The sequence below is a fragment of the Prionailurus bengalensis genome, chromosome D4 (assembly GCF_016509475.1).
Source record: "Prionailurus bengalensis isolate Pbe53 chromosome D4, Fcat_Pben_1.1_paternal_pri, whole genome shotgun sequence".
NCBI lineage: Eukaryota > Metazoa > Chordata > Mammalia > Carnivora > Felidae > Prionailurus > Prionailurus bengalensis.
The window spans coordinates 57,766,645-57,792,505 of record NC_057359.1 but is presented as its reverse complement, the minus strand read 5'-3'; the positions used below and the strand labels follow the sequence as shown (position 1 = coordinate 57,792,505).

Sequence of the window (25,861 nt, the reverse complement as noted above, 5' to 3'; positions counted from 1 at the left end):
GTTTTCACCCACGTGTACTGGGGTGGTAAAGAGAAAACAAGTCTGCAAAGAGAAAAGAAAGAACAGCCAAAGAACCGATGATTGAGGGCTTCCTCATATGTTCCCAGTTCTCAGTTTCCAGTTTTTCCTAGGCCTAGCCTGTATTCCTGCCCTTTTGTTTCTAAAGGACACTCCTCTATATTAGATTGTATTTTTGAATAATCTAGATTAAGTCACTTTCTTTGAAAGAGGGCAATAAAAGTCATATCTAATATGATTACTAATGTATAAAGTAGATATTCTCTATCATGTGCCTTGTGCAAATGGAGTGCTAGGCTATAATGCACAGAAGTCTTAAAGAATTCAGTTTTGAGACAACTGTTGTGAACTCAATATGCAGTGCTTCTTGTAATCAGTACTCCCTTTCTGCTACAGTGGCTTTGCTCTCTGTGGATCCCATCACCTGTAAATGTGGAACATGTCCAGAGGTTGATGTAATATAAAATGTTTAGGTTTAAATCCCTGACCAGCCACATAGAGCTGAGAGACCAAGAGTGTATTCTCTGCTCTTGAAGAATCTCAGGTATATTCTTCCACACAATGAAGGGGGAGTACTAAATCTCAAGTGATCTCCACCTGTGAATTTCCTGGGATTTGTGTTTCCATCCACTGGTGGGAAAGTCCCACTCTGTCTTACAGCAGTTTTTATTTCAGTATTTGAAGCTGAGTCTGGTTTCTCTCATCTCCTTAGCTGCTCATGTACTAGGAGCATCTTCAGAGCCTCCATCTTCTCCACTAGGCTCAACAACCAAACAGAATGACTCAGGGAACTGATGTCATTCCACCTCTATCATTGGTACAATGAACAGAGTAGCCATGATTGCAGGAGGTTATTTGCTAAACAACAGGGACTCACTCACAAAGGCTGATGTAGCTACTTCAGCAGCTAATTGTTCAAACTCTCAGCAACAGAGACCAACCCTCATTCGAAGAGACTATTCAGCCACTTGGCAGTAAGCTGATTACATTAGGCCATTTCCATTCTGAAAGTGCAGTGATTCATCTTGATTAAAATCAACACCTCTTCTGAGTATGGGTTACCTTTTCTCTCCGAAGGGCATTAGCTAACATCACCATCTGACAACTCACAGAGGGTTTGACTTATCCTGTGTAATATTTCATTGGCCCAAGGCTCATTTAGCAAAGTTCGTGTCATTGTGAGATAGTGATTATGAGATCCACTGATCCTTCCATATACTGCACCATCCAGAAATAACTTGTCTGAGGGAATGGCATAATGGCCTTTTGAAAGCACTGCTAAGGCACCAGCCTGGTGATAATATTCTTCAAGAATGGGGTATATGGATCCTAAATTAATGGCTGTTTTATGGTTCTGTGCCCCCAAAAGGCAAAATACATGGTCTAGGAATCATGGGTGGTAGCAAGAGTATCCCTGATGACAAGGATAAGAGTAACCCCAGTTAGCTACTGGGGGAATTTTTACTTTCAGTCACTGTAACATTAGGCTTTGTAGGTATAAGTGTCCTAGTTCCCAGAGAAGTGTTGCTTCCACCAGAGGACACAGAAAGAGTCTCATTAAACATTTGTAGCACTTAATAGAGGTGTAACTTCCCTACCATAAGATTCACCCATTGTAAGTCATGTTCAATGATTTTTGATAAATCTATACATTGTGCAATTATCACTACAAACCAATTTTATAACATTTACATCATTTCAAAAAGTTCTCTCATGCCCATTTGTAGTCAATCAATCCCCAACTCCAGTCCCAGTAACTACTAATCTACTCATTTCTAGAAAGATTTGCCTTTTCTAGAAATTACAGATAAGTGGAGCAATACAGTATATAGTCTTTTGTGTCTGGCATCTTTCATTTAGCATGTTTTTGAGGCTCATCTAGTTATAACATGCATTAGTAGTCTCCTTTGTATCACAGACTAGAATTACATGGATCTGACATCTTGTGTTTATCTATTCATTCATTGATGGACATTTGGATTTTTCCAGTTTGGGGCTATCATGAATAATGCTACTATGAACATTCATGTACACAACTTGGTGTGGAATTGGTGGGTTGAATGGTACAAATAAGTTTAACTCTAAGAAACTGCTAGCTTGTTTTCCAAAGTGGCTGTATCATTTTAAATTCCCACAGTGTACAACATTGCCAGTTTCTCTACATCCTCACCAACACTTGGTGTTATTAGTATTTTCAATGTAGCTCTTATAGTAGATGTGTAGTAGTAGCTCACTGTAGTTTTAATTTGCATTTCCCTGGTGGCTACTAATGTTGCACATCTTTTCATGTGCTTATTAGCCATTCACGTACCTCTTTAGTGAAGATATTTTAAATTGGGCTGTTTATCTTCTCATTATTGAGCCACACATAAGAGTTTTTTATGTAACCTGGATATAAGTACTTTATCATATATACAAATTACAAATATTTCAGTCTTTTTTGTCTTTTCATTTTTATGGTGTCATTTGAAAAACAAAAGTTTTTAATTCTGTAGTACAATAATCAATTTTTAAAAATAAATTTTGATGTCTTATTTAAGAACTCTTTACTTAATCTAAGGTTACAAAGATTTTATTCCATGTTTCCTTCTGGAAGTTGTATAGCTTTTTTTTTTAAGAGAAAGAGAGAGTGCATGAGTGGGAGAGAGGGACAGATGGAAGGAGAGGGAATCCTAAGCCAGCTCCACACTCAGTGTAGAGCCTGATACAAGGCTCAATCTCACAACCCTGGGATCATGACCTGAGATGAAATCAAAAGTCAGATGCTCAGTCGACTGAGCCACCCAGGCACCCCACAGGTTGTATACTTTTAAGTTTTACATTCATGTCTGTGATCCATTTTGAGTTAACTTTTTGTATGGTGTGAAGAAAAGGTTTCATTTATTTTTTACATGTGAATATCTAATTGTTGCAGATCATTTATTGAAAAGACTATCTTTCCCCCCATTGGATTGCCTTGGCACCTTTGTTGAAAATCAATTGACCATAAACGTAAGGATTAATATCTGGACTTTCTATTCTGTTATATCTACTAAACTTAAAGCTATGGCTATCCCCCAGTCATGTTGGGCTTCTTATGCCAAGAGACCAGAAGGCAAGGCAAAGAGTCACTCCTAGTTACATATAACTGATCCTAGTAATCAGGAGGAGATAGGGCTGCTTTTACCCAATGAGGGCTGCTATGGACTAAATATCTGTGTCCCACTAAAATCCATACTTTGAATCCATAATCTATTAACTAGGAAATTCAACCTCTGACTACTATGTATCCAACAGTAGGACCATATATCACAGAGATTCTGAATCAGGTTGTCTGGCTTTCAAGAGAGCTATCATTTCAGTCCAGAAGGTATTCCAATGCAAACACAACATAGCTCTGGAGTTAGAAGAAAGAATTTAACAGAAAATAAATAAATAAATAAATAAATAAATAAATAAATAAAATAAATGTGGCATTGGATGGAGCAAAGGCATTGTGCATTTTCCATTTAGAGGGGGCTAGGTAAGTATCAGGTTTTAGAATAATGCAGAAAGCCAAGCAGCTGATAGTACAACAAAAGACTGGTTGTGTGGTTGTGGCCAATCGGGGAGTAGTACTCACAACAGGAGCAAACAAAACTACCCAAGTTGACCAAAGATGATCATGATGTGATGGGTTCCAAGAAGTGATGGACATCATCAAATAAGGAGTCTGATGGGTCTAATATGTGCTCTGTGTTACCCCAGAATGTCAGTTAATTACTGATGACAGTGCTTCCCAAATTTTGATGTTAATATGAATCATCTGGGGATTTTGTTAAAATGCAGATTATGGTTCAGTAAATCCAGAGTGGGATTAGAGATTTTGTAGTTCTAACAAGATCTCAAGTGATGTCACTACTGGCCTTAGACTACACATTGAGTAGCAAGTACCTAGAATATTCTGGCAGAAGTAGTCTGGCACTGCGGTTGATTTATTAATTTGTTTTTCTGACTGATTTATATATTCTTGTTTGAGTAATAATTTTGAGACAACTAAAATATTCAGATGTATACAGTAATCCCTAAAGCAACCACTAGAAAAGAGATAAAGCCAAAAATTCAATAGATGAATTAAAATGGAATTAGTTCTAAGAACTATTCAATTAACCCAAGAGATTTCAGGAAAGGAATAAAAGAGGAACAAAAAATAGATGAGATAAATGGAAAACAATAACAAAATAGTAAATCTAAACTAATCAATGATTACATTAAATAGAAATAGATTAAACATACTAATTAAAATACAGAGACTATCAGACTGGGTAAAAAAAAAAGACAACTTAATTCTGTCTAAAAGAAGCATTTTAAATATACAGACACATCTAGGTTGAAAAGAAAAGGATGGAAAAATATATCAAACTGTTAGCTGGAGGATATATAAGTATCAGATAAGGTAGACTTGAATAAAGTGTATTACCATAAAAAGAGACATTTCATCATGACAAGGTATAAATCAGGAAAACATAAAAATCATAAATGTATTTCACCTAGTAACAAAACCTCAAAATAATATAAAACAAAATATGGACATAATTAAAGGGATACATAGGTCCATAGTCAGAATGGGAGATTTTCATATCTGTTTCTCAGTAATTGATAGAACTAGACACAAAAATAAAAAATTAATTCACTATGGAATATAGACCTAAACATAAAAGCTAAAACTATAAACCTTTTTATATAAAACATTGAAAAATATCTTTGTGACTGGGGGTAAGCAAAATTTTCTTTGATAAGATATGGAAAAGAGTAACCAAAAAAGAAAAATTATAGAATTCATCAAAATTTGAAATATGTGCTCAGCAGAAGACACTATTAAGAAAATGAATATGGAAGCCACACACACTGAGAGAATATTCACAATACACACATCTGACAAAGACTCGTATCTAAAATATATAAGGGGAGGGCCTGGGTGGCCTAGTAGGTTAAACATCTGACTTCGGCTCAGGTCATGATCTCACAGTCTGTGAGTTTGAGCCCCACGTTGGGTTCTGTGCTGACAGCTCGGAGCCTGGAGTCTGCTTTGGATTCTGTGTCTTCATCTCTCTCTGTCCCTCCCCTGCTCACATTCTGTCTCTCTCTCTCTCTCTTTCAAAAATAAACATTAAAAAATAATTAAAAAATAACATACATAAGGACTCCTACAAACCATTATTTTTAAACACAACAACAAAGTATATAATGAACAAAATACTTGAACAGATAATTGACAAAGCTATATGAAGGACCAATGGGCAAGTGATCAAGTGCTCAATATCATTAGTTATCAGGAAAATGCAAAGAAAAATCACAATGAGACCACTACACATCAATCAGTTTGGCTAAAATTTTTAATTTTTTAATGTACATTTATTAACAAGCTGTGCTGTGCTGTGCTGTGCTGACAGCTCAGAGACTGACACAGGGCTCAAACCCATGAACCGCAAGATTATGACCTGAGCCGAAGCCAGACACTTAACTGACTGAGAGGTTGGCTAAAATTTTAAAGATTGACAACACCGAACACTGATGGGAATGTGATGCAGTGAGAACTCTTGTACATTACTGATAGGAGTGTAAAATGGTGTACTTTGGCAAAAGATCTGTTTCTTATAAAACTAAGTGTATATACCTATGCTATGACCCAGCAATCCCATTCTCAGGTATTTAGTCAAGAGAAGTTGAAACACATGTCTACAAAAAGACTTGTATGAGAATGTTAATAATGATTTCATTCATAACAGCCAAAACTGGAAAACATCCCAGATGTTCATCAGCAAGGAGAATGGGTAAACAAACTGGGATATCCATATAATGGAGTACTACTCAGCAATAAAAAAAAAAAAGGACAAACCACTAAATCATTTAACAACATGGATAAATCTTAAAAACATTCTGAATAAAGACTTAGGCAAAGAATAGTTACTGCATGATTCTATTAATATGATGTTTCTAAAAAGGTGAAAAGTATTAAAACAATGGAAATTGCTCTGGGCATGGTGGTATTGGGGACTGACTGGGAAGGGGCATAAGAAAACTCATTACAGTGGTGGAAATATTCTCTAATTTGATTGGATTTGGGCTACATAGTGTGCACATCTGTCAAAACTCACTGGATCATACACTCAAGGTGTATATATATCTCACTGTAAGTAAAATTTACTCCCAAAAAGTGAACAGCTTTCTATCAGTCTGCGAAAATGTATGAATTTGTTATCATGACTGCTATTGGCAAGGCACAAATTTGTGTAAAGAATTTCCTAGAAGCTTCAACACAACAGGAAGGTGTATTCTATTGGTGGCTTGTTATTGCATTTATTACTGTTACTTTGCTCTAAATCATAGTGAAAAGCCCCTGTCACAAGGTCATTTGAGGGCCCGAGATTCCTTGCGCCATGTGATCTGATGATAGGGACTGGTTTGCAGGATGGCTTTGAGTCATGGTTTCACCATGTATTTATTTAGTTACTGTTTAGTTACTGTATGCTACTTGTAAAACCACTGTGGAAAGAATGCTGTGCTTACTTCAGGCTCATGTATTCAGTGCTACTGAACATGTCTACAATGATTTATTGTCTTCTTACTTCTGAAAGGATGATACACAAGAGGAAGCAACCATGTCCTGTTCAACCCCCAAGAGCTAAGTGAGAAGGAGAGTGATAGGCAAGCTTTGGTCCAGAATGAGGAAAATCCTTCTGATCACTAATGTCCTCTGGCAATGAGACAATGAGATAGCCTTTTGGGAAAACAGAAGGTTCCCTTTCACTGGGATGTGTCACCTCTTCTAGATGTGTCACCTCTTCCTTTCCCTCGCTTCTTCCTCACAGCTCACTCCATGAATCCATTTATTTATTTATTGTTATTTATTTATTGTTGCAAAACAAATTACTACAAAACTTACTAGTTTAGAGGAACACACATGTATTGTTTCATAGTTTTTGTAAGTCAAGAATCTGAGCACTGATTAGCTGGGTCTTTCGTTTCAGGGTCTTTCACAAAACTATAATGAAGATGTTGACAATGGCTGGGATCTCTTCTGGTGGTTTCATTGGGGAAGAGGGAAGAGTTTTATTTACAAGCCACCTACATGATTGTTGGCCATGTAACTTGAAGGTAGTTGGTCTGAGGATCTCAGTTCTACACTGTCTGCCACACAGTTCCTTGCCTCAGTTCCTGCCCTCAGTTCCTTGCCACACAGGCCTCTCCAATTTGACATTTTGCTTCATTAAACCCAGAAAGACAGTATAGTCTTTTGGTTAGAATCAAGTCACTAAGGGAAGGGAATTACACAATGCCATGAATATCAGTAGGCAAGAATCAATGAGGGCCATCTTAGAGGCTGCAGCCAGACTCTACCCACAAAGAAGACATAGAATGTTTTCCCTGGACTTTGTTCTTTTTCTTTTTTTAAAGTTTATTTATTTGTTTATTTTGAGAGAGAGAGAGAGAGAGAGAGAAGTTGGGGGAGGGGCAGAGAGAGAGGGAGAGAGAATTCCAAGCAGGCTCTGGGCTGTCAGCACAGAGCCCTACACGGGGCTAAAACTCATGAACTGTGAGATTGTGACTTGAGCCAAAATCAAGAATTGGATGTTTAACTAACTGAACCACCCAGGCACAACTTCCCTGGACTTTGTTCCATATCTCTTGTTCCATGATGCTTTCCAAACAAATGACTTTTTGAAGCTATGGAAGAAATACTCAAGCCCAAGACCTGTGCCAAGCTCTGTCCCCAAGATGGTTTTCCCTTTCCCACCACCCCTTTCCTATCTCTTCATATGTAAATTCTCCCTCATTGTTCAAGGCCTGGCCAGAAATCTCCTCTTTCCTGAAGTCTCCTTAGGGCTCTAGGTGGAAGTTCCCCCCAAGTGTCCAAAGCCATGCCCTTGAGCACTTGATACAGAAGCATTACGCCTGCAGCTGCTGGTTCCTTAATGCCACAAACATAGGCTGTTTATAAATAATTCATACCTCTCCAGCTGCTCTTTTCAAGAATTTTAAGCACTTTGAAGTTTGTAGACATTCAAGTAGGACATGGAAATGCTTCCCTTGATATTCTTCAGTGGCCTAAGAATGGAAAGTTCTAGCAGGAACAAAGGGAAGAGAAAAAGAAGTTTTCCTAGAGTGCTTTCAGCATAATTAGATCCTGGGGACATTTTCCCAGAAGTATAAAAAGTTTTCTGACTTTGTATGATTCCATTTCCAAACTTTTAATCACTTCAGGGAACACAATAGTCCCAATTACAGCACTGATTTCAAATCGCCTTCTGCATGTACTGGTTGTTCCTTTGGAGATTGTGCCTAAAGCACAGAATCAAGACAGATGGGATGAATGGTTTTCATCCCTTCTTCAAATCAGAGGTGGACATCTCAGCCTGAGCCTTTCAAAATAGTGTTGCTATTTCTGGCCCATGCACTATTCCCAAGCTGTAGGGACCCTTTTTCAGTAGGTTCCTGATAAAGGTAAGTGAGAGTTCTTATCAGAGTAATACTCAACCTTTCGTTAGCACAGTAACATTTCCAGCTTCTCACTTGATTTTTCAAAAAGGTTGGGACTTGAAAAGGGAAGACATGAAGTAGTTTCAGTGGTATTGCAAAGACTGAGGGCCACACAAATATCTTCTTCCTGGATTAGAAAAACCTAGATGGCAGGAAGCCTCTGAAACTTTTCAGTCTCATTTAATGTGATCATCTAATTTTAGAGACACCCCTGGAAATGAGATGGCTCCATGGTTTCAGAACCTCTTCTGTATCTCCACGGAGCATTATTCACATAGTAGCCATGGAAATGGCTGGAGTTGTCCCCGAGTTAGGCTCCAGAGGGCACCATTTATATTGCCTGCAATGTAAATGGGATCTGGAGCTGTGCATCATTGTAGCCTGGCCTTGAAGGAGCCTCACTTGCTCAGCAGCCCAGACTTCCTGAGCCCTCCTTCCCCACTTCAACAAAAACAGTTCTGCTTTATATTTTAGGGCTCTGAATTTAAGAAAGCAAAAGTTCTCTTTCCTTAAAAAAAGAAATTATCTTTACTAAAAAGTTTGAACACCATTGATCTCTTTTAATCCCAACACAGACAGGGTAACCTAAGGATGTAAGAGAGGGAAGGAAGTACTGAAGTCTAAACAACAAGTTAGAAGGTTAAGAAGAATATAGCCCAAACCTCTGGCTTACAGACCTGATGACTTTCCACAAATTCACTGCAATTCCAGAAGGAAGCTGAGTACCACCATATGAATAAGGAACTCTTAGGAAGCTGTCTTCTTGGTTCAATGTGAAGAAAAATTTTCTAATACTCTAGAGCTCTGCAAATAATGGAGTACACCATTTAGGAATGTAATGAGCTCTTCATTCTTAGAAGATATCAAGCTGAAACTAAAAAGCCATGCATCTGTGGGGCATAGAAAATGATCTTGAATGGGAGAGAGGGTTGGACTGGATTACTTGGGGAACAGAATCAGTGACAGAATATTAGTCTGAGTGACATATCTAGCAGATAAGTCAAAAGGCTCAAGGACTACTAATGCCTACTGATTCCTGTATGGATGCTCACGTAGAGGAAAGGTGACCCAGTAGAATGATAAGAAAAAAAGCACTGCTCTACTTATCTAAGAGAACTAGATTTCCATAAACTGAGATTTCACTCTGCATCTTTAGAGCCAGTCCTGTAGCTTCGTGGAACATCAGATTCAAACTATTTGGGATGTATTAGCATTTCCAGAGCAAAAAGTTACTTTGAGACTCCCTCCCACCCAACACACACACTTGTCTTTCCATCTCTTTTTGTCCTTAAAAGTCTAGCTGGATTTTATATTACCAAAGAGCTTTCTGTGACCCTATTTCCATCAATACCCTGGGTGCCCTTATGGATACTCTAGTCTCTTCTGAATCTTTTGCTTCCCTTTCCTGTTAAGTTGTGAGCTCACTTAAACCTGGGTTATGAAGCACCCCTGTTCCTCATAGGAACTGTCATACCCACTTACTGGGTGCTCAAAAAGTAGGTGGAAGGATGTTCAGACACAGATGGATGGATGGAAAGCCCTGGAGCCAGTGTTGCCCATGAGAAAGGAGATCTTGGGAACAAGAGTATGTTTTCTGTGAGAATGACCTGGAGAGGAAATTAGTTGTGGATTCACAACTAATCATTTCACTAGTAACGGGCACAAAGTTGGAGAGCATGGAGCAAACTTAATGCCACTTTTCTGATCAAAGTTTAATGAGATGAACTGCCATATGGACATAGAACCAAAAAAAACTGAATGTGTTATGTGTCTTATCTCTGATCAAATTCATTAAATTATTAGAATCACCATTTTAAACATTGTAAACTTGATGTCCTGTGGTCCCAAAGTAATTTCTGATTTTATTGCTTCTTTTTCTTGGAAATAAATAGAGACTGTGGGCTTTCAAGACTGTTATCCAATCACTCAGCCTAACTGGAACTTTAGATCATATGCCCTCGGCCTATGCAGGGCAAAGAACATTGAGTTTGGATACCTGGGTGTTTTCCTCTGTTGAAGGAGGAGACATACCATGGAAAGTGTCAACCAGACTGCCTCTGTGACGGAGTTTATTCTCCTGGGACTCTCGGCCCACCCAAAGCTAGAGAAAACGTTCTTTGTCCTCATCCTCCTGATGTACTTGGTGATCCTGCTGGGCAATGGGGTCCTCATCCTGGTCACTGTGTCTGTCTCCCGCCTGCGCACGCCCATGTACTTCTTCCTGGGGAACCTCTCCTTCCTGGACATCTGCTATACAACCTCCTCAGTCCCCCTCATTCTCGACAGCTTCCTGACCCCCAGGAAAACTGTACCCTCCTGGGCCTGTGCTGTACAAATGTTTCTTTCCTTCGCCATGGGAGCCACAGAGTGTGTGCTTCTGGGCATGATGGCATTTGATCGTTATGTGGCCATTTGTAACCCTCTTAGGTACCCTGTGGTCATGAGCAAGGCGGCCTATGTGCCCATGGCTGCCAGCTCCTGGGCAGCTGGAAGTGCTGCCTCCATGGTTCAAACGTCCCTTGCAATGAGACTTCCCTTCTGTGGGAACAACATCATCAACCACTTTACCTGTGAGATCCTGGCTGTCCTGAAGTTGGCCTGTGCTGACATCTCCATCAATGTGATCAGTATGGGAGTGACAAATGTGATCTTCCTGGGGGTCCCAGTTCTGTTCATCTTTGTTTCCTACATCTTCATCCTCACCACTATCTTGAGGATCCCTTCAGCTGAGGGGAGGAAAAAGGCCTTCTCCACCTGCTCTGCCCACCTCACAGTTGTGGTCGTCTTCTACGGGACTATCCTTTTCATGTATGGGAAGCCCAAATCCAAGGACCCCCTGGGGGCAGACAAGCAGGACCTTTCAGACAAGCTCATCTCCCTCTTCTATGGGGTGGTTACCCCCATGCTCAACCCCATCATCTACAGCCTGAGGAACAAGGACGTGAAGACTGCTGTGAGAAACTTGGTGAGTCAGAAATGCTTCACCCAGTGAGGTCTGGAGGACAAATGTCCTTGTAGTTCTGTGCTCTTGGCTGCCTGCACCCATGCATCTCAGAAGAATGTGTCCTCCAAGGAAGATAAATGTGAAGAATGATTACCAGAAAACAGAATTCCATATGCAATGGAGAACTTTGGCTGTTACTGGACCCAAGTTCTAAAAACAATAAAACCTAAAACCTGATGGGGTGGGACTTGAAGGGTCGGAAGTGGGTGCTGCTGAAAACACAAATGATTTTGCTGGTTCCCTTTTGGGCACGTGTGAATTCACCCTTGTGAGAAGTTTGCCCATTTGTTTTGGGAAAAACAGCTTAGTGTACCTTCGAGTTACATAAATATCCAAGATCCTTCTCTGGAAAGGAGGCAAGGAAGACAGTGTGGGGCAAAACTCCATGGCAGAATAGTATAAAAAATTATCAACATTAGAGATAAAATGGCACTCTTTCAATTTTGTTTTTCTTAGTGGCAGGATTGAGACTGGAGATGAGAATGAAGTTGGCTCTTTCTTTCCCCTGAGGCTCAGATGAGTTGGGATCATGTAGATTCTGTGTAGGGTATTTCCACTGACAGCAAGTAAGCTGGATTCTGCAAATGCATGTGGAAGTTCTTAGCCCAGGAGTACTAATAGCTGGTATCTGGTTTTAAGCTTAATTTTCCTGCTGTCAGTAAGTCTTATGTATTTAAGTACACAGTCTGGCCCTACAGTCCAGAGAGTTAGAAGATGGACCTATGGGGGAGAGCGGAGCAGGAGCATCATGTGACCGGCAGAAGATGGAGCAAGGTGGCTGACTGAGGAGAAGTGGAATGATAAAACTGAAAGGCAGAGCCAGTTTACCATGCACCTAAGAAGGGGTCCAGGGGTGTAATGTGTGATGATCTCAGTCACTAGAGACACAAAAAGGAGCAAAGCTACTAAAAGGAAGTGAACTTTGAATGTCTCTTTTTCCTTGGGGTAACTGGATGTCTCTTTTTTTTTTTTTTTTCTGAGAATCAATATTTTCTAATGAAAACAAATTCTCCCTGCTTGCCTTCCTTGGGTGTCCTGGGCTTCTCCTGTCCGGGATGTGGCCAGCCACCCTCTTTGGCCCCACAGTGCTCTCCTGGCCACACTGGTCAGAAACGTGGACACTGGTCACTGCCTATGTGAGTCCTTAGCCTCTCAGGCTGCTTCTGTCTCACCATTTCAAACCTGGTATTATTTGTCTCATTCTGGTGTGAGTTTGCCTTTCTTCATTGAGCACAGAGCCTATCTATGTCCATCTTAGCTCACTACAGAGAGGATGACATCAACTTGGGATCAACTCCAACCTTTGTAAGTCAAGAATTGACCTAAAAATGAAACATACTTGTAGAGCAAAATTCCTTTTCAATATCACTAGTTTTGACTAAGAGAACTGTAACTAGTTTCTACCCAGATCTTTCCATAGGACTCTACAGGACTCCTTCAGCTGCCCAAAGTGCTGCCATCAGAGAGCTTTCAGCTGACAGTCTTCTTCAGGAATTAGCTAAAGAGTGCTCTTAGCTGAAGAGTGGACTCACATAAGGTCATGCCCCCTTCCTCAGGGCAGCCCATATCCAATGATTGACTCATGAAGAGATATAAATGTCTTACCCCGCCCCCCACTCAGGATAACTCTGAAAGGTGGCCCTACTGCCAGAGTTCCCCACAGGGTTGACTGAGGCCTTTGTTGAGACTACATCACAGGCCAACTCCTCCCTCTGCCCAATCTGGCTTTCTATCCTCCCTTCCACCAGTTTTGATCCCAAGAGCACTCCCTAATAAACATTATGCACCTCAATCTCCATACCAGAGTCTGTTTCCTGGCAAACCCAAACCATGTCATCATGCAAACTCCATTGCTTATGTAATGCATATATTCTCTCTTCAGAATCTATGGACCAACTACCTCCCCCCTACCCCGCTGGCAATCATTACAAAACTCATGTAGAATAGTTGTGATGTGGGAAACAAAGGCAGAGAGAAATGTGGATAAAATTAAATTTTCCTACAGCTTATAGCCCATTGACAAGTCCTTGAAACAGAGTGACCTTCCTCAAGGAGCTCAGTTGCCTCCATGTTGACACTTTGCTGAGGAACAAAAGGCAATCTTAGCTCAACCCCTCAGGATCCTATGAGTCTTCTTTAGCATATGAAAATTCCTTTGGAAACTTCCTTTATCTCTACTCCCCCTAAGATATATGTTAGCAATCATTCTCCAAACATATGGGCTACTGATACACATCTAAAGGGTCTCATGACTAAGGTTTTACTAGAGAGTAGTAAACGACCTTATCCTAACAACAGCTAGCCCCTCAAGGTCCTGGAAACTTTGCTTCCAAATTCCTTACAGACTTACGCTATTCTTAACCACCCCCCCCCCCAAACTTGAAGGTATATAATCAGTCACCCATTGCAACCCCAGTGCAGCTCTTTCTGCCCATGGGTCCTCCCCATGCTTTAATAAAACCACATTTTTTGCACCGAAGACATCTCAAGAATTCTCTCTTGGCCATCAGCTCTGAACCCCTTCAAACTGCATCAGTTGTGTTAGCATCAGAAGCTTTAGAACCAGATCTTAGTTAATTTCCAATTCCTCTATTTATCAACTTACTTTGAAGTTTGTTTTATTTTTTTTTAATTTTTTTAACGTTTATTTATTTTTGAGACAGAGAGAGACAGAGAATGAACAGGGGAGGGTCAGAGAGAGGGAGACACAGAATATGAAGCAGGCTCCAGGCTCTGAGCTGTCAGCACAGAGCCCGACGCGGGGCTAGAACTCACGGACCGCGAGATCATGACCTGAGCCAAAGTCGGCCGCCTAACTGACCGAGCCACCCAGGCGCCCCTGAAGTTTGTTTTATATTGTAGTTAACCTCTCTGAAATTGGCTTACCACCGCTGTCCTGCCCACCTCCCTAGTTCAGTGTTTCCCATTCCCATTTTATTTGCCATGAACCACATAGAAAATAATTAATTTGTATGGCACCATGGGATAAGTGGATGGGTCTACTCATGATGAAGGAAATTAACCTGGGGACTTAGGTCACAACATGTCCTGCTTAGTGACCCCAGGGGGACTCAGCTTGGCATATCTGGAGCCTATGGCATACTAACTAGAAAGCTCTGCCAGAGGCAGACATGTTTCTTCCTTAGCATATGATGAGAGGACAGCCATGCCCCTTCTCCTGGGCACAGATGATTGCATTCTTGACCAAAACAAAGCTAATCATATTTTCTCTCCAAGGAATATGAATGTGAATATAGAGACCCTTGTTAGTTGGCATAGGGCTCTTGAGCTGAGAGACCACATAACATAGGACTAACGTGGCCATGGGTCTTGCAAGAAAGAGAAAGCTGGTCTGCAGAGAAATGACAAATAAAATGCTCAAAGAGCATCATATAATACATGACCTAAGACTTAGAGAATTCCTCTCTCTTTCATTTTATGGAAAAATTTAAATCTAGAGAAAAGTAGAGAAGATAATAAAACAAATCCTTAGGTATTCATATCCAGATCCAACAATGATCCATTCATGACCAATCTTGTTCAACTATATGCCCATGAATTATTTCTCCCTTTCTTGAATTATTTTGAAACAAATCACAGATACCCATAGCATATCATCCTTAAGTATTTCTGTATTTACCTCTAAAAATGACTAATACTCTTATAAAATATAAATCAACCCTAATTCCTTGATATCATCAATTATCTAGGATTATATATTTCTCCAAATGTCTTATAAATGCTGTAATTATTTCAGTGTGTGAACTTAAACTAAAATCCAAATAAGACTACACATTATGATTAGTTTGTTTTACTCTTTGGTTCTCTCTCCCCTCTCCAATGCCCCTCTTGCTTCCCCCTCCTCCTCTCCCTCTTAATTTCCTCTTAATTTGCTAGATCCAGCTCCCAGAACTCAGAGAAACATTTTACTTACTGGACCACTGATATGTTATAAAAGGATATAATTCAAGAATAGCCAGATGGAAGAGATGCATAGGGAAAGATATGAGAAAGTGTTCAGAGACTCCACTCCCTCCCCATTCTCTCCCATCTTCACATGTTTACCAACACAGAAGTTCTCTGAACCCCAACCTTTGAGGGTTTTTTGGAGGATTCATTACATAGGTGATGTATATGGGAAGGAATAAGAAGACAATCTTAATCAATGAGGTTAAGCAAAAATTCTGTAGAAATTATAAGTATGAATTTTATATACATATAAATATTTTATATTTACACATATTTTCTGTTCCCATTGAAAGGTCTCGAAACTATGAGAAACTCAAAAGCACCCTTGGCACCCAGATTGAGTTTATAAATACCATTCCCCACTGAAAGAAATAAGAATTTCTTAAAGAAAATGACTATGGAGCTAATATCCAAAGTATGGAGAGGGCTTAAAGTTGTTAGAAGCAGTTAGTTAGGTTCTTAAGCATTTATTTTTTAAAATTTTTTATTTATTTTTGAGAGAGAAGGAGCACGCACAAGAGTAGGGGTGTGTAAGTGGGAGAGGGAGACAGAGGATCCAAAGTGGGTCGGTTCTATGCTGACAACAGAAAGCCGGAACCAGGGCTGAAACTCAAAAACCGTGAGATCATGACCTGAGCTGAAGTTGGATGCTTCACCGACTGAGCCATGCAGGCATGCTAAAGCAATTAGTTAGGTTCTAACAGGATGCCTGGAAGCCACCAAACAGGAAGTCATGGCTAAAGTCAAAGGCCTATCCTGGCAGCACAGCAAAACAAAGCCATAAGAAACCAGATCAAACCAGACAGGCCCAAGATGGCTGACAAAGTCTCCTCCCTAAGGGTGCCATGACAGAAAACCCCTGACCAAGTAAGGAAGAAAAGGTATATAACCCACATTCCTGGAAGAGACCACCCTGCTTCCAAGAAAATCTCCACCTTCAAGTAATGAATATTCTACCCCTTCGTTAACAACTGTCAATTAAAGATAGAAATCCAAACTCCAGTGGGCATAGTTCCCCTTTAAGCTCACCCACTCTCACAACTAAAGAGTGTACTTTTACCTTAATAAACCCTCTTGTTTCTGCTGCTCATCTGCCATGTTGTTTGTCCTTGAATTCTTTCTCATGATGAGACCAACAGGCCTCAGCAATATCTTTTGGATGGGCTGTGTCAGAGCCTGAGGTATCCCTAGTCCACCCACCAACAAAGTTATACCAACAAAATAAAATGTTAAGAGCTAATGTGGACACAGCTCCTGTAAACAGCAGAAGTGGGTCAGGCTGTCCCTCTGATATGTTTCCCGATTCCTGTGTGGCTGTCAGTATTGGGGCCAATCAGAATAGCTGAGGCAATGGTGTGAGCCCTTCCACTTGTTCCTGAGCTTTCCACAAGAGACCCAAGCTCACATGTGTCGTACTGAGGGGTGACAGTCTGTGGAAGAGTTGCAGGAGAAATCCAACTTGGGGAGAGAGAGAGACTCCAAACAAGACCCTCAAGGCATCTCAAAGCTCAGACTTTCTGAAACAGGAAGAGCGCAACAAAGGAAGGTATGTAGTTCAGACAAGTAAGATGGCAGATCCTCTCTGAATAGGGCCAGAAATTCTGAATTCTGCAAGCTGGTTCTGCTCAAGATAGATGTTTCCAGGGGCGCCTGGGTGGCTTGGTCGGTTAAGCGTCCGACTTCGGGTCAGGTCGTGATCTCACGGTCCGTGAGTTCAAGCCCTGTGTTGGGCTCTGTGCTGACAGCTCAGAGCCTGGAGCCTGTTTCAGATTCTGTGTCTCCCTCTCTCTCTGCCCCTCCCCTGTTCATGCTCTGTCTCTCTCTGGCTCAAAAATAAATAAACGTTAAAAAAAATTAAAAAAAAAAAAGATAGATGTTTCCAATATTTAAGAGCCACTTAGAAAAGACAGGTTTGTTAAACATTTGAAAAGGTGGAACCATAGCCAGAAGCTAGGTATCTGGGGTCAGCGGTGCTCTAGGTTTTAAAATCATGCTTCCTTATAATTTACACTGTTATTTATTTATAAAATACATAAATGTTCTCCTGTACCAAGATATTGTATACATTATTAAATGTTTACAAAAATAGAAATTGAAAAAGATGGGATAAAAGTAAAAATATAAAAAGAAGGGTTAACATGGAGCAAAGGAGAAATTAAGGGTAGTTCACAAATTCATTTACTAGTTTATTCAGCAGCTATTCATTGAATGCCTAATGTAAGCCAGGTTCAGTTTTTATACTTCAGATACATTTGTAAACGGTGTAGAAAAAAATCCCTGCCTCTGTGAAAATTGCACTCTAGCACATGGAAACAGACAAGATAAATGACTAACATAAATAAGAAAATAATAGGGGATGCTGGAAACCGCACAGAATCAGGACTGAGGCATAAAGGAGGACTGAACACATGCACCTAATTTTGCTCCCTCTTGCAACCCACAAAAACTATAGTTAACTTTTTTGGTTTTGTTTCATTTTTTTAAAGTGACAAAATCCACAAGATTAAGAAGAAGGGGGACAGCAGTGTGATAACATCCTGAAGGCTGGAAAGTGGATGTGGTCATTTCCACTGCAGATCTAACAGACCTACATCCTGAGCCAGAAACTAGGAGAGCACTGCACTGCAACCAGATCTCCAGCACTGAGCAGCCATTGCACCACATCCTCTAGGTCCAGGGGTGAAGGGGTGCTACTAAAACAGGAGGATTAGGCAAAAAAAATGTATAAGAAACAGAGTCCCTATACCCCCTCCCTCATCCCATGACATTGGCCAACTGTCCCTTACCGATCCCAACAAAAATTTCTTCTCTGGAGAAGATAAAACACATGATCATAAGAAAGACTTCAAACAACAGGACATCACTTCTGCAATCAAGTGGACTTTTTCAAGCACACAGCTGCTATACCTATGAAACTCTCGTGGCAAGAGCTAGGACCAGATTCATTTAGGACTCTCCCAATGCCCTGTAGAGGCCTAGCCTATGCTAGGAGTTCGGACTCTATGTGGTGGGACACAGACAAGAAGAAACTTTCTAGGTTACTTGATTCTTTCCAACCCCAAGATCCTGAATTTGGAAATGCCAGTGGTATTGAGCTACAAGGATCTGTCCTGTGTAGTGAGTTTCACACTCTCCTAGACCTATCATGGGTTCTACTGAGAGCTCTCACTGACTGGGGTTTATGTTAATTCTGGCAGGACCAGGATGACCTGTCCTCTCTAATGTTTTCCAATAGCTCAGCAGGACGGGTATAAAGGAAAGGAGGGTGAAGAAAGTATTTCTGGAGGGACTTCAAAATAATTGGATCTTGGGGACATAATCCCAGATGTATAAAGTTTCTAAACTTTGTCACTTCAGTTTCTAAACTTTAAATCACTTCAGGGACTAGAATAATCCCAATAGCGGGGTGGAATTTAACTGGCTTCATGTACGTAATACATGGTCCTTTGTGGATTTTACCCAAACCCAGAACGAAGACCAGAAAACTTAGCTCTCATCCATTTCAGGTGCTAACCCCTCTGTCTGCTACTTTCAGATCAGATTGGCTATGTTCAGCCTCTGGACTATTCCAAGACCTCAGAAAAGTGGTGTTCTTTATTGACCTGTTTACAGAAAAGGTAAGAGAGAATTTGTAAAAGAATATGTAAACTCTTGTGAGCCCAGCCCAATTCCTGGCTTCATTCCTTGTGACTAAGTGGCATGGGGAGAACTTGAAGGAAAGAGAGAAGGACATCTTAGTGGTGGGACAGAAAGTGAAGAATGAGGAATTCATGAGATCATTTTGTCCCTGGATAGAATATCTCTAAATATATCCCATTCCAAAGAGCATATTAGGAAAACAGAGGCCCAGAGAGGAAAAGGGAGTTGATAATCCCCATACATTGAGTGACTGGTGAAGTACAATTCTTTTGGTAAGTGCTCCAAAGAGTTTGGCAGGTGAGTGAAGGAATGCATGAATAAATATCCCAGGGGCCTGTGGACTGTGAGAGAGAACTAAAAAAGAGGAGGAAATTCGTATCTAAAATTGCTTGGATCAGCAATTGAGAATGAAGATCTGTTATTTCCACCAGACTTATGTCCCAAAAGAATAAAAATTCACACAAATGGAGTATAGCACTTCTCACAAAATTAATTAAAATGGATCACCCACACATGGTATAGCCTGAAGTAAACATGTGATGTTAATCTTAAATGTGATTCAGAAAATTAAATCCAATTTTGTGAAATGTCAAACACCTCCATGGGTAGCCAAATATCACAAAGTAGATTTTGACTAATTTCTCTGCATTTTATTAGAACAATGTAAAGAGACCCAGATTGCCAAGGCTGTTCTCCAGCTGCTCAGCAAGGCAAGTTTCCTCACTGGCTTTCTGGCCACTTTAGGCATCAGAGAATCATAAAGTTGGCTTTCTGAGGGAAGATACACCATGGAGAGATCCAACTGGACTTCTCCTGTGATGGGGTTCATTCTCCTGGGCCTCTCAGCCCACCCAAAGCTGGAGAAAACATTCTTTGTGCTCATTTTACTGATGTACCTGGTGATCCTGCTGGGCAATGGGGTCCTCATCCTGGTCACTGTGTCTGTCTCCCGCCTGCACACGCCCATGTACTTCTTCCTGGGGAACCTCTCCTTCCTGGACATCTGCTATACAACCTCCTCAGTCCCCCTCATTCTCGACAGCTTCCTGACCCCCAGGAAAACTGTACCCTTCTCAGCCTGTGCTGTGCAAATGTTTCTTTCCTTCGCCATGGGAGCCACAGAGTGTGTGCTTCTGGGCATGATGGCATTTGATCGCTATATGGCCATTTGTAACCCTCTTAGGTACCCTGTGGTCATGAGCAAGGCTGTCTACGTGCCCATGGCTGCCAGCTCCTGGGCAGCTGGAAGCATGACCGCCATGGTGCAAACATCCTTAGCAATGCGGTTGCCCTTCTGTGGTGACAACGTCATTAACCACTTCACCTGTGAGATCTTGGCTGTCCTGAAGTTGGCCTGTGCTGATATCTCCATCAATGTAATCAGTATGGCAGTAGCCAATGTGATCTTCCTGGGGGTCCCAGTTCTGTTCATCTTTATCTCCTACATCTTCATCCTCACCACTATCCTGAGGATCCCCTCAGCTGAGGGGAGGAAAAAGGCCTTCTCCACCTGCTCTGCCCACCTCACAGTCGTGGTCGTCTTCTACGGGACTATCCTTTTCATGTATGGGAAGCCCAAATCCAAGGACCCCCTGGGGGCAGACAAGCAGGACCTTTCAGATAAGCTCATCTCCCTCTTCTATGGGGTGGTGACCCCCATGCTCAACCCCATCATCTATAGCCTGAGGAACAAGGACGTGAAGGCCGCTGTGAGGAACCTGGTATTTCAGAAACACTTCATCCAGTGATGGTGGAAGGGTCATGATAGATCTCTATTATATCATTTCTCTCACCTAAGTGTCTCAGGGGATAAGAAAAAGGGCCAATTTCATCAAGGGTACATAGACAAAACTAATGACACAGAAGGCTTTATAGGAATAGGAAGCATTTAATTGGACTTTTCTACCCCATTCTATAAGCAATTATACAAAAGTATATGCCATTGGTCAAGCCTTATAGTTATCTATCTCTGTGATGCATTACTGAACTTATTGATGTCCAGGAAAGTAATTTTTCCAGTTTTATTTTTAACTGACAAAAAGCTCTAGTCTAGGGGTACCTGGGTGGCTTAGTTGATTGTCTGATTTCATTTCAATTCGAGTCATGATCTCACAGTCTGTGGGTTTGAGCCCTGTGTCAGGCTCTTTGCTGACAGTGTGGAGCCTGCTTGGGATTCTCTCTCCCTCTCTCTCTGCCCCTCCCCAGCTTGTGGGCTCTCTCTCTCTCAAAATAAATAAACAAACATTAAAAAAAAAAAGCTCTAATCAATAGATCTGTAATTCATTTGCTCCTTGGCCTCTTTCTTGGAACATATTTGGATGGGCCCTTGATTCATGTTACCTTTCAACACATCTTACTCCATATTAAACAAAAGTAATATTTTTATCTTTATCCTCATTGTTTCTTTCTCCTTATTTTCATATCAATTCCTCAAATTGTTTTCTGAATTGTTCTCTTCCTGTCTCCATAATTAACCTCTTATCCTTATTCATAGTCCCTACCAGAAAATCATTCATGCTTTTGGAGCAAAGAAGAGGGTGAGTAGGTTGTGGCAAAACTGATACCAGGGTCAAAGGCTCTAGCCTTTTTTCTTTCCTGTTTTTGAAGATGTTATTCACCCCTGGCTTCTGTCCCTGGATAGCAGTGGCCTCCCATAGGTCATCAGAGTGATTTGGAAACAGAGATGTATTTAGGAGAATCAAATGAATTCTATTAATTTCCTGACCTAGCTTGACCAACCATGCAGCCAAGTGACCATTGTGGCATGACACTACATGGCAGTCAGATGGAGAAGAAGATGATGTTCACTAGGAGACATCTAAGAGTCATCCGCATGATTGGTGAGGAATTCTAAGCCAGTTCCCAATAGTCATCCATCTAGAAGTCCAGCTAAAAGAATGGGTGGAATAGAAAACTTCTGTTAGCTGACATGAACTTTTAATCCAATAGGAAGGAAATAAACTAACCATAAAACAAACAGACTTTGCTGACAAACAGTTATTGCAAAAAGATAGTTAAGTGCAGTGAAGAAAAGTCTCAGTGGAACTCGGGAGGCTACGGAGTCAATAAAACAAAAGCAGTTTGCCAAAGAGAAGCTAAAAGAAAAGGTGACTGGGAGATAAAAACATGACCTAGGGGAAAAAATCCACATTATTTATCAAATAAAATTCAGCAGAAAGTATTTAAAAGTAGATAAAACAATGCTTAAAATGAATTTTTACATTAAAAATAACTTAAATTTCTCTCCTAGTCTTCAGAGGGAATAAAAGGGGGGGGGTTCAGTTATTCGAGAAAAGATGAGAGACATAAAAGATAGACCGGGGGGATCCATTATGTAATTCTTGAGGAGAAAACCGAGCAGATAAAAAGCAAATAGTAATTAAGGAGGAGAAAAAACATTCTGCTGAACAGATAAAATTTCATTCATAAAAGTTTCATGAATCACCAGGTAAGAATTGTAGCAAAAGACGCACCTTACACAGTCGATACAAGGATAATTTTTGATTCTCATCTATGTTAAAGTAATTCTATAGACTTTTCCACAGGAGAAAAGCATATTTTCTAACAAGGGATAGGAATCTGGCTGCCATTGGCCTGCTTTTCTGTTACCCTAAATGTAGATGCCAGTGGAAGAAGGTTTTCTGAGTTCTGACAGAAATGGGCTGTGAGTCCTGAATTCTATGCACCCTGACCATTGCACAAATGTAAGACTTGAAAAGACATTTTTGGCACGTGCACACACAGAAAGCACGTACCCCTATAATCTCTTTCTGAAAAAGAAGTTTTATTTATAAAGTTCTCCCAACAAATAGTTTAAAATAAATAATTGAACGAATGTGACAGATATGGTATGTAAGACGCTAATGATCAAATGCTAAAGAATAATAAAGTCTAATGAACTCTTGATACCAAATTTCCCAAGACAAATATATGAATTACTAGAAAACACATAGAGGGAAACACTGATAACAAAGCAATGGTATAACTCCAGTTACAATTCTAGATGACTTTATTAAGCTGAGAAATTAAGAAAGAGAAGTAAAGGTACAACCCATTTAAGGTTTCATCTTATGAAGGATGTATCAGGAAGGGGAATCTTATAAGTATAATTCACTGCATTGATACTGAAATACAAGTCTTAATATGCTTGTTGAAATTTTAAGAGACAAGACCAGTAGAAAAGCATTAGGATGAAGACTTTTGAAAGAATTAGAGGATTGTGAATGAACAAAAAAAGTTGATCAAATGAAAAAAAGTCATTTATTGAATCTGAGTAGATTAAAATCATTGTATATTAAACAAATGATACACATTACCCAGTTTTTAAAGGAGTTTCAGGGTTTCTAACATCAGGAATGTTAGATCTATTGCAACCATTTTATTAATAGATTCAAGCAGAAAAAGTGATCTCATTGACAAATGTTGAGAAGTCATTTGATAACATTTAATATTTATTTCTGACTTTTTAAAAGTAGCAGACTTGAATAGAGGAAACCATCCCTGACATGAAAGAAAATATCAGAACATCGGCCTGTAGCATGTCTACAACTTGGATTAGAACACCTGCTTTCAATGTCTACATCATTCTGCAGAGTCTAACTAATTAGATGAGACCAGAAAAATAAAGGACAAAAATAATGAAAAGAAGAAGAAAAAAAAAGAAAACTATTCACAGACGTTGTTCAACTACAAAAATTTTAATCAAATGTCAAAGCTACTAAAAGTAGTAGGAAAGTACACTAGAGTGGTTGTACATAATTCACAGCAGTCACAAAAATTTTTAAATACCTTGGGAAAATATATAAAGAAGTATGAAAGAACTATATGAATATCATGTATTTATAATCACACACGAACAGAAGAAATAAACAGTTTCATTTTGGAGGAAGGAAGTGCCCTGAATGTAAGCTTTAGGACATTTAACTATCCTCCAAGTGCTCTCATTCAAAGCCTTTCTCCCCCTTGCCAACAGGTTGGGATGAGCCATGCTCCATTCACTTTCCCATCCTTAGAGCAAGCACATGCTGTTAGTTGGGAAAGAAGGTTCAAGCTCAGGGCTTGGAGGCAAAGGTGAAGGCTCACTGACCTAAAGGTTACAGAAGCAAAGAAAACCAGCCTCAACTCAGCCCTTGCTTTTGGAGATAACCAAGGAGTCTAGAACAGACCACTGACAAATGGAGGTTTTCAGAGCTCTGCTTATGTGCTGATTAATTTCCACCTCATTACAACCAGTGACCATTTATCTCAGGTTAGGATGATGTCTTAAATATTCAAGAGATTACAGCAGCAAATGAAAGTTATTACAAACATGATCAAATCAAGCAACACAGATAATCACAGATAACAGGTCAAGAATGTAATCACCCAAATAGCTTAAATCAGAGCATTTCAGATGCTGGACTGCAGGAAAGGACCAGGTGTGGAAGCAGGACCTGACTGCTTCTTCCAACAGAATGCCAGGAAGGAATGTAGGAGTGGGGAGGGGTTGCAGAGATGTTGTCCCAGCTGCAGGTTCCATGCTTACCTCTGGTGTTTGCAGAGTTGAACTGAGTGCCCCTCAAAATTCTTTAATGGTATCGAGATAAGTATTATGAGGGTCAAACAAAATTTGATCCATACCCAGATTTGGCTAAAGGTTGCAAATTTGCAATGTCCACTATAAGCACTCATAAGACACACCTGAACCCCCTAAGAATGCCATCACAGAGGTCAGCTATATCCTGTACTGTGCACCTATTATTTTGGGTGTTGGGGGGAACTGCTCGCTCTCACTCTTATGTGATTCTAATGAGGCTGCCAATCATAGTACACCAGCTCTTGGCACAGCAATCGGGTCTAATGGAAGTCATGTAACCTAAGTCAAACTAACCAGAGCCATTCCTCAGGAAATTTCTAATTGGAGCATGCAGAGAAAGGGTCTTGTATTAGCTTTCTATGCTGCATGGAGGATCATCACTAACTTAGTGGCTTAAAACAACACACATTTATAATCTTGCAGTTTTGTAAGTCAGGAGTTCAACCAAGTCCTCCACAAGGCTGCAGTGTAGGTGTTGGCCAGGGCTCAGTTCTCACCTGGAGACTCAAACAGAAGAATGTGAATTAGGCTCTTGACAACTCTCTTCCCTATCACATGAGGAAATCTGTCCACCAGCATTTCAAATGAAGCCAGGAAAAAACAAGTAGAGATAAGAAACAGATGGAGAGACCCAGGGTCCTAATGACATGTAGAGTCCCTAATTCCAGCTATGCCTGAGACTGAATCCACCCTTGAACTTCTCAGTTGTATGAACATTAAAGTTCTTTTTGGGATTAAGCCGGTTGGAATAAGTTTTCTATCTAGCAGCCTAGGAAGTCTTAACAATTACAAAGCCCAGAGAAAAGCATCTTTATATGGTCTCCCTCTCTTGCTGACCACTGCATTCTCCACCTGCAATTCTACATTTATATAACATGGTAGGTCATTCTCAGTTGAGATACAAGAAACTGCAAACCAGTCTTGGTCAAATCCCAGGCTCTTTTTCAAATAAAAGAAAAGGAATAAACTCCTTTCAGGCCTATACTATCCATGAACATAGATGCAAAATCCTAAATTGAATGTGGCATCAGAGGAGACTGAGCAAGGACATGGGACTTTTTTTTTAACATTTATTTTTGAGAGACAGAGAGAGAGCACGAGCACAGGAGGGGCAGAGAGAGAGGCAGACACCGAATCCAAAGCAGGCTCCAAGCTCT

The 25,861-nt window shown here is 40.4% G+C and overlaps 2 protein-coding genes across 2 annotated transcripts; both read left to right on the top strand.

Annotated features, from left to right (window-relative positions):
• Positions 1 to 10,543: 10,543 nt before the first annotated feature.
• Positions 10,544 to 11,509, top strand: LOC122474320 (olfactory receptor 13C7). The gene has a single exon (XM_043565193.1). The coding sequence runs from the start codon at positions 10,550 to 10,552 to the stop codon at positions 11,507 to 11,509; it is 960 nt and encodes a 319-aa protein (XP_043421128.1). The 5' UTR covers positions 10,544 to 10,549.
• Positions 11,510 to 19,917: 8,408 nt separating this feature from the next.
• Positions 19,918 to 20,877, top strand: LOC122474305 (olfactory receptor 13C7-like). The gene has a single exon (XM_043565178.1). The coding sequence runs from the start codon at positions 19,918 to 19,920 to the stop codon at positions 20,875 to 20,877; it is 960 nt and encodes a 319-aa protein (XP_043421113.1).
• The last annotated feature ends 4,984 nt before the right edge of the window (positions 20,878 to 25,861 follow it).

Bases quoted from the DNA above. Each gene is read 5' to 3' on its own strand.
- LOC122474320 (XM_043565193.1), top strand. From the start codon at position 10,550: ATGGAAAGTGTCAACCAGACTGCCTCTGTGACGGAGTTTATTCTCCTG.
- LOC122474305 (XM_043565178.1), top strand. From the start codon at position 19,918: ATGGAGAGATCCAACTGGACTTCTCCTGTGATGGGGTTCATTCTCCTG.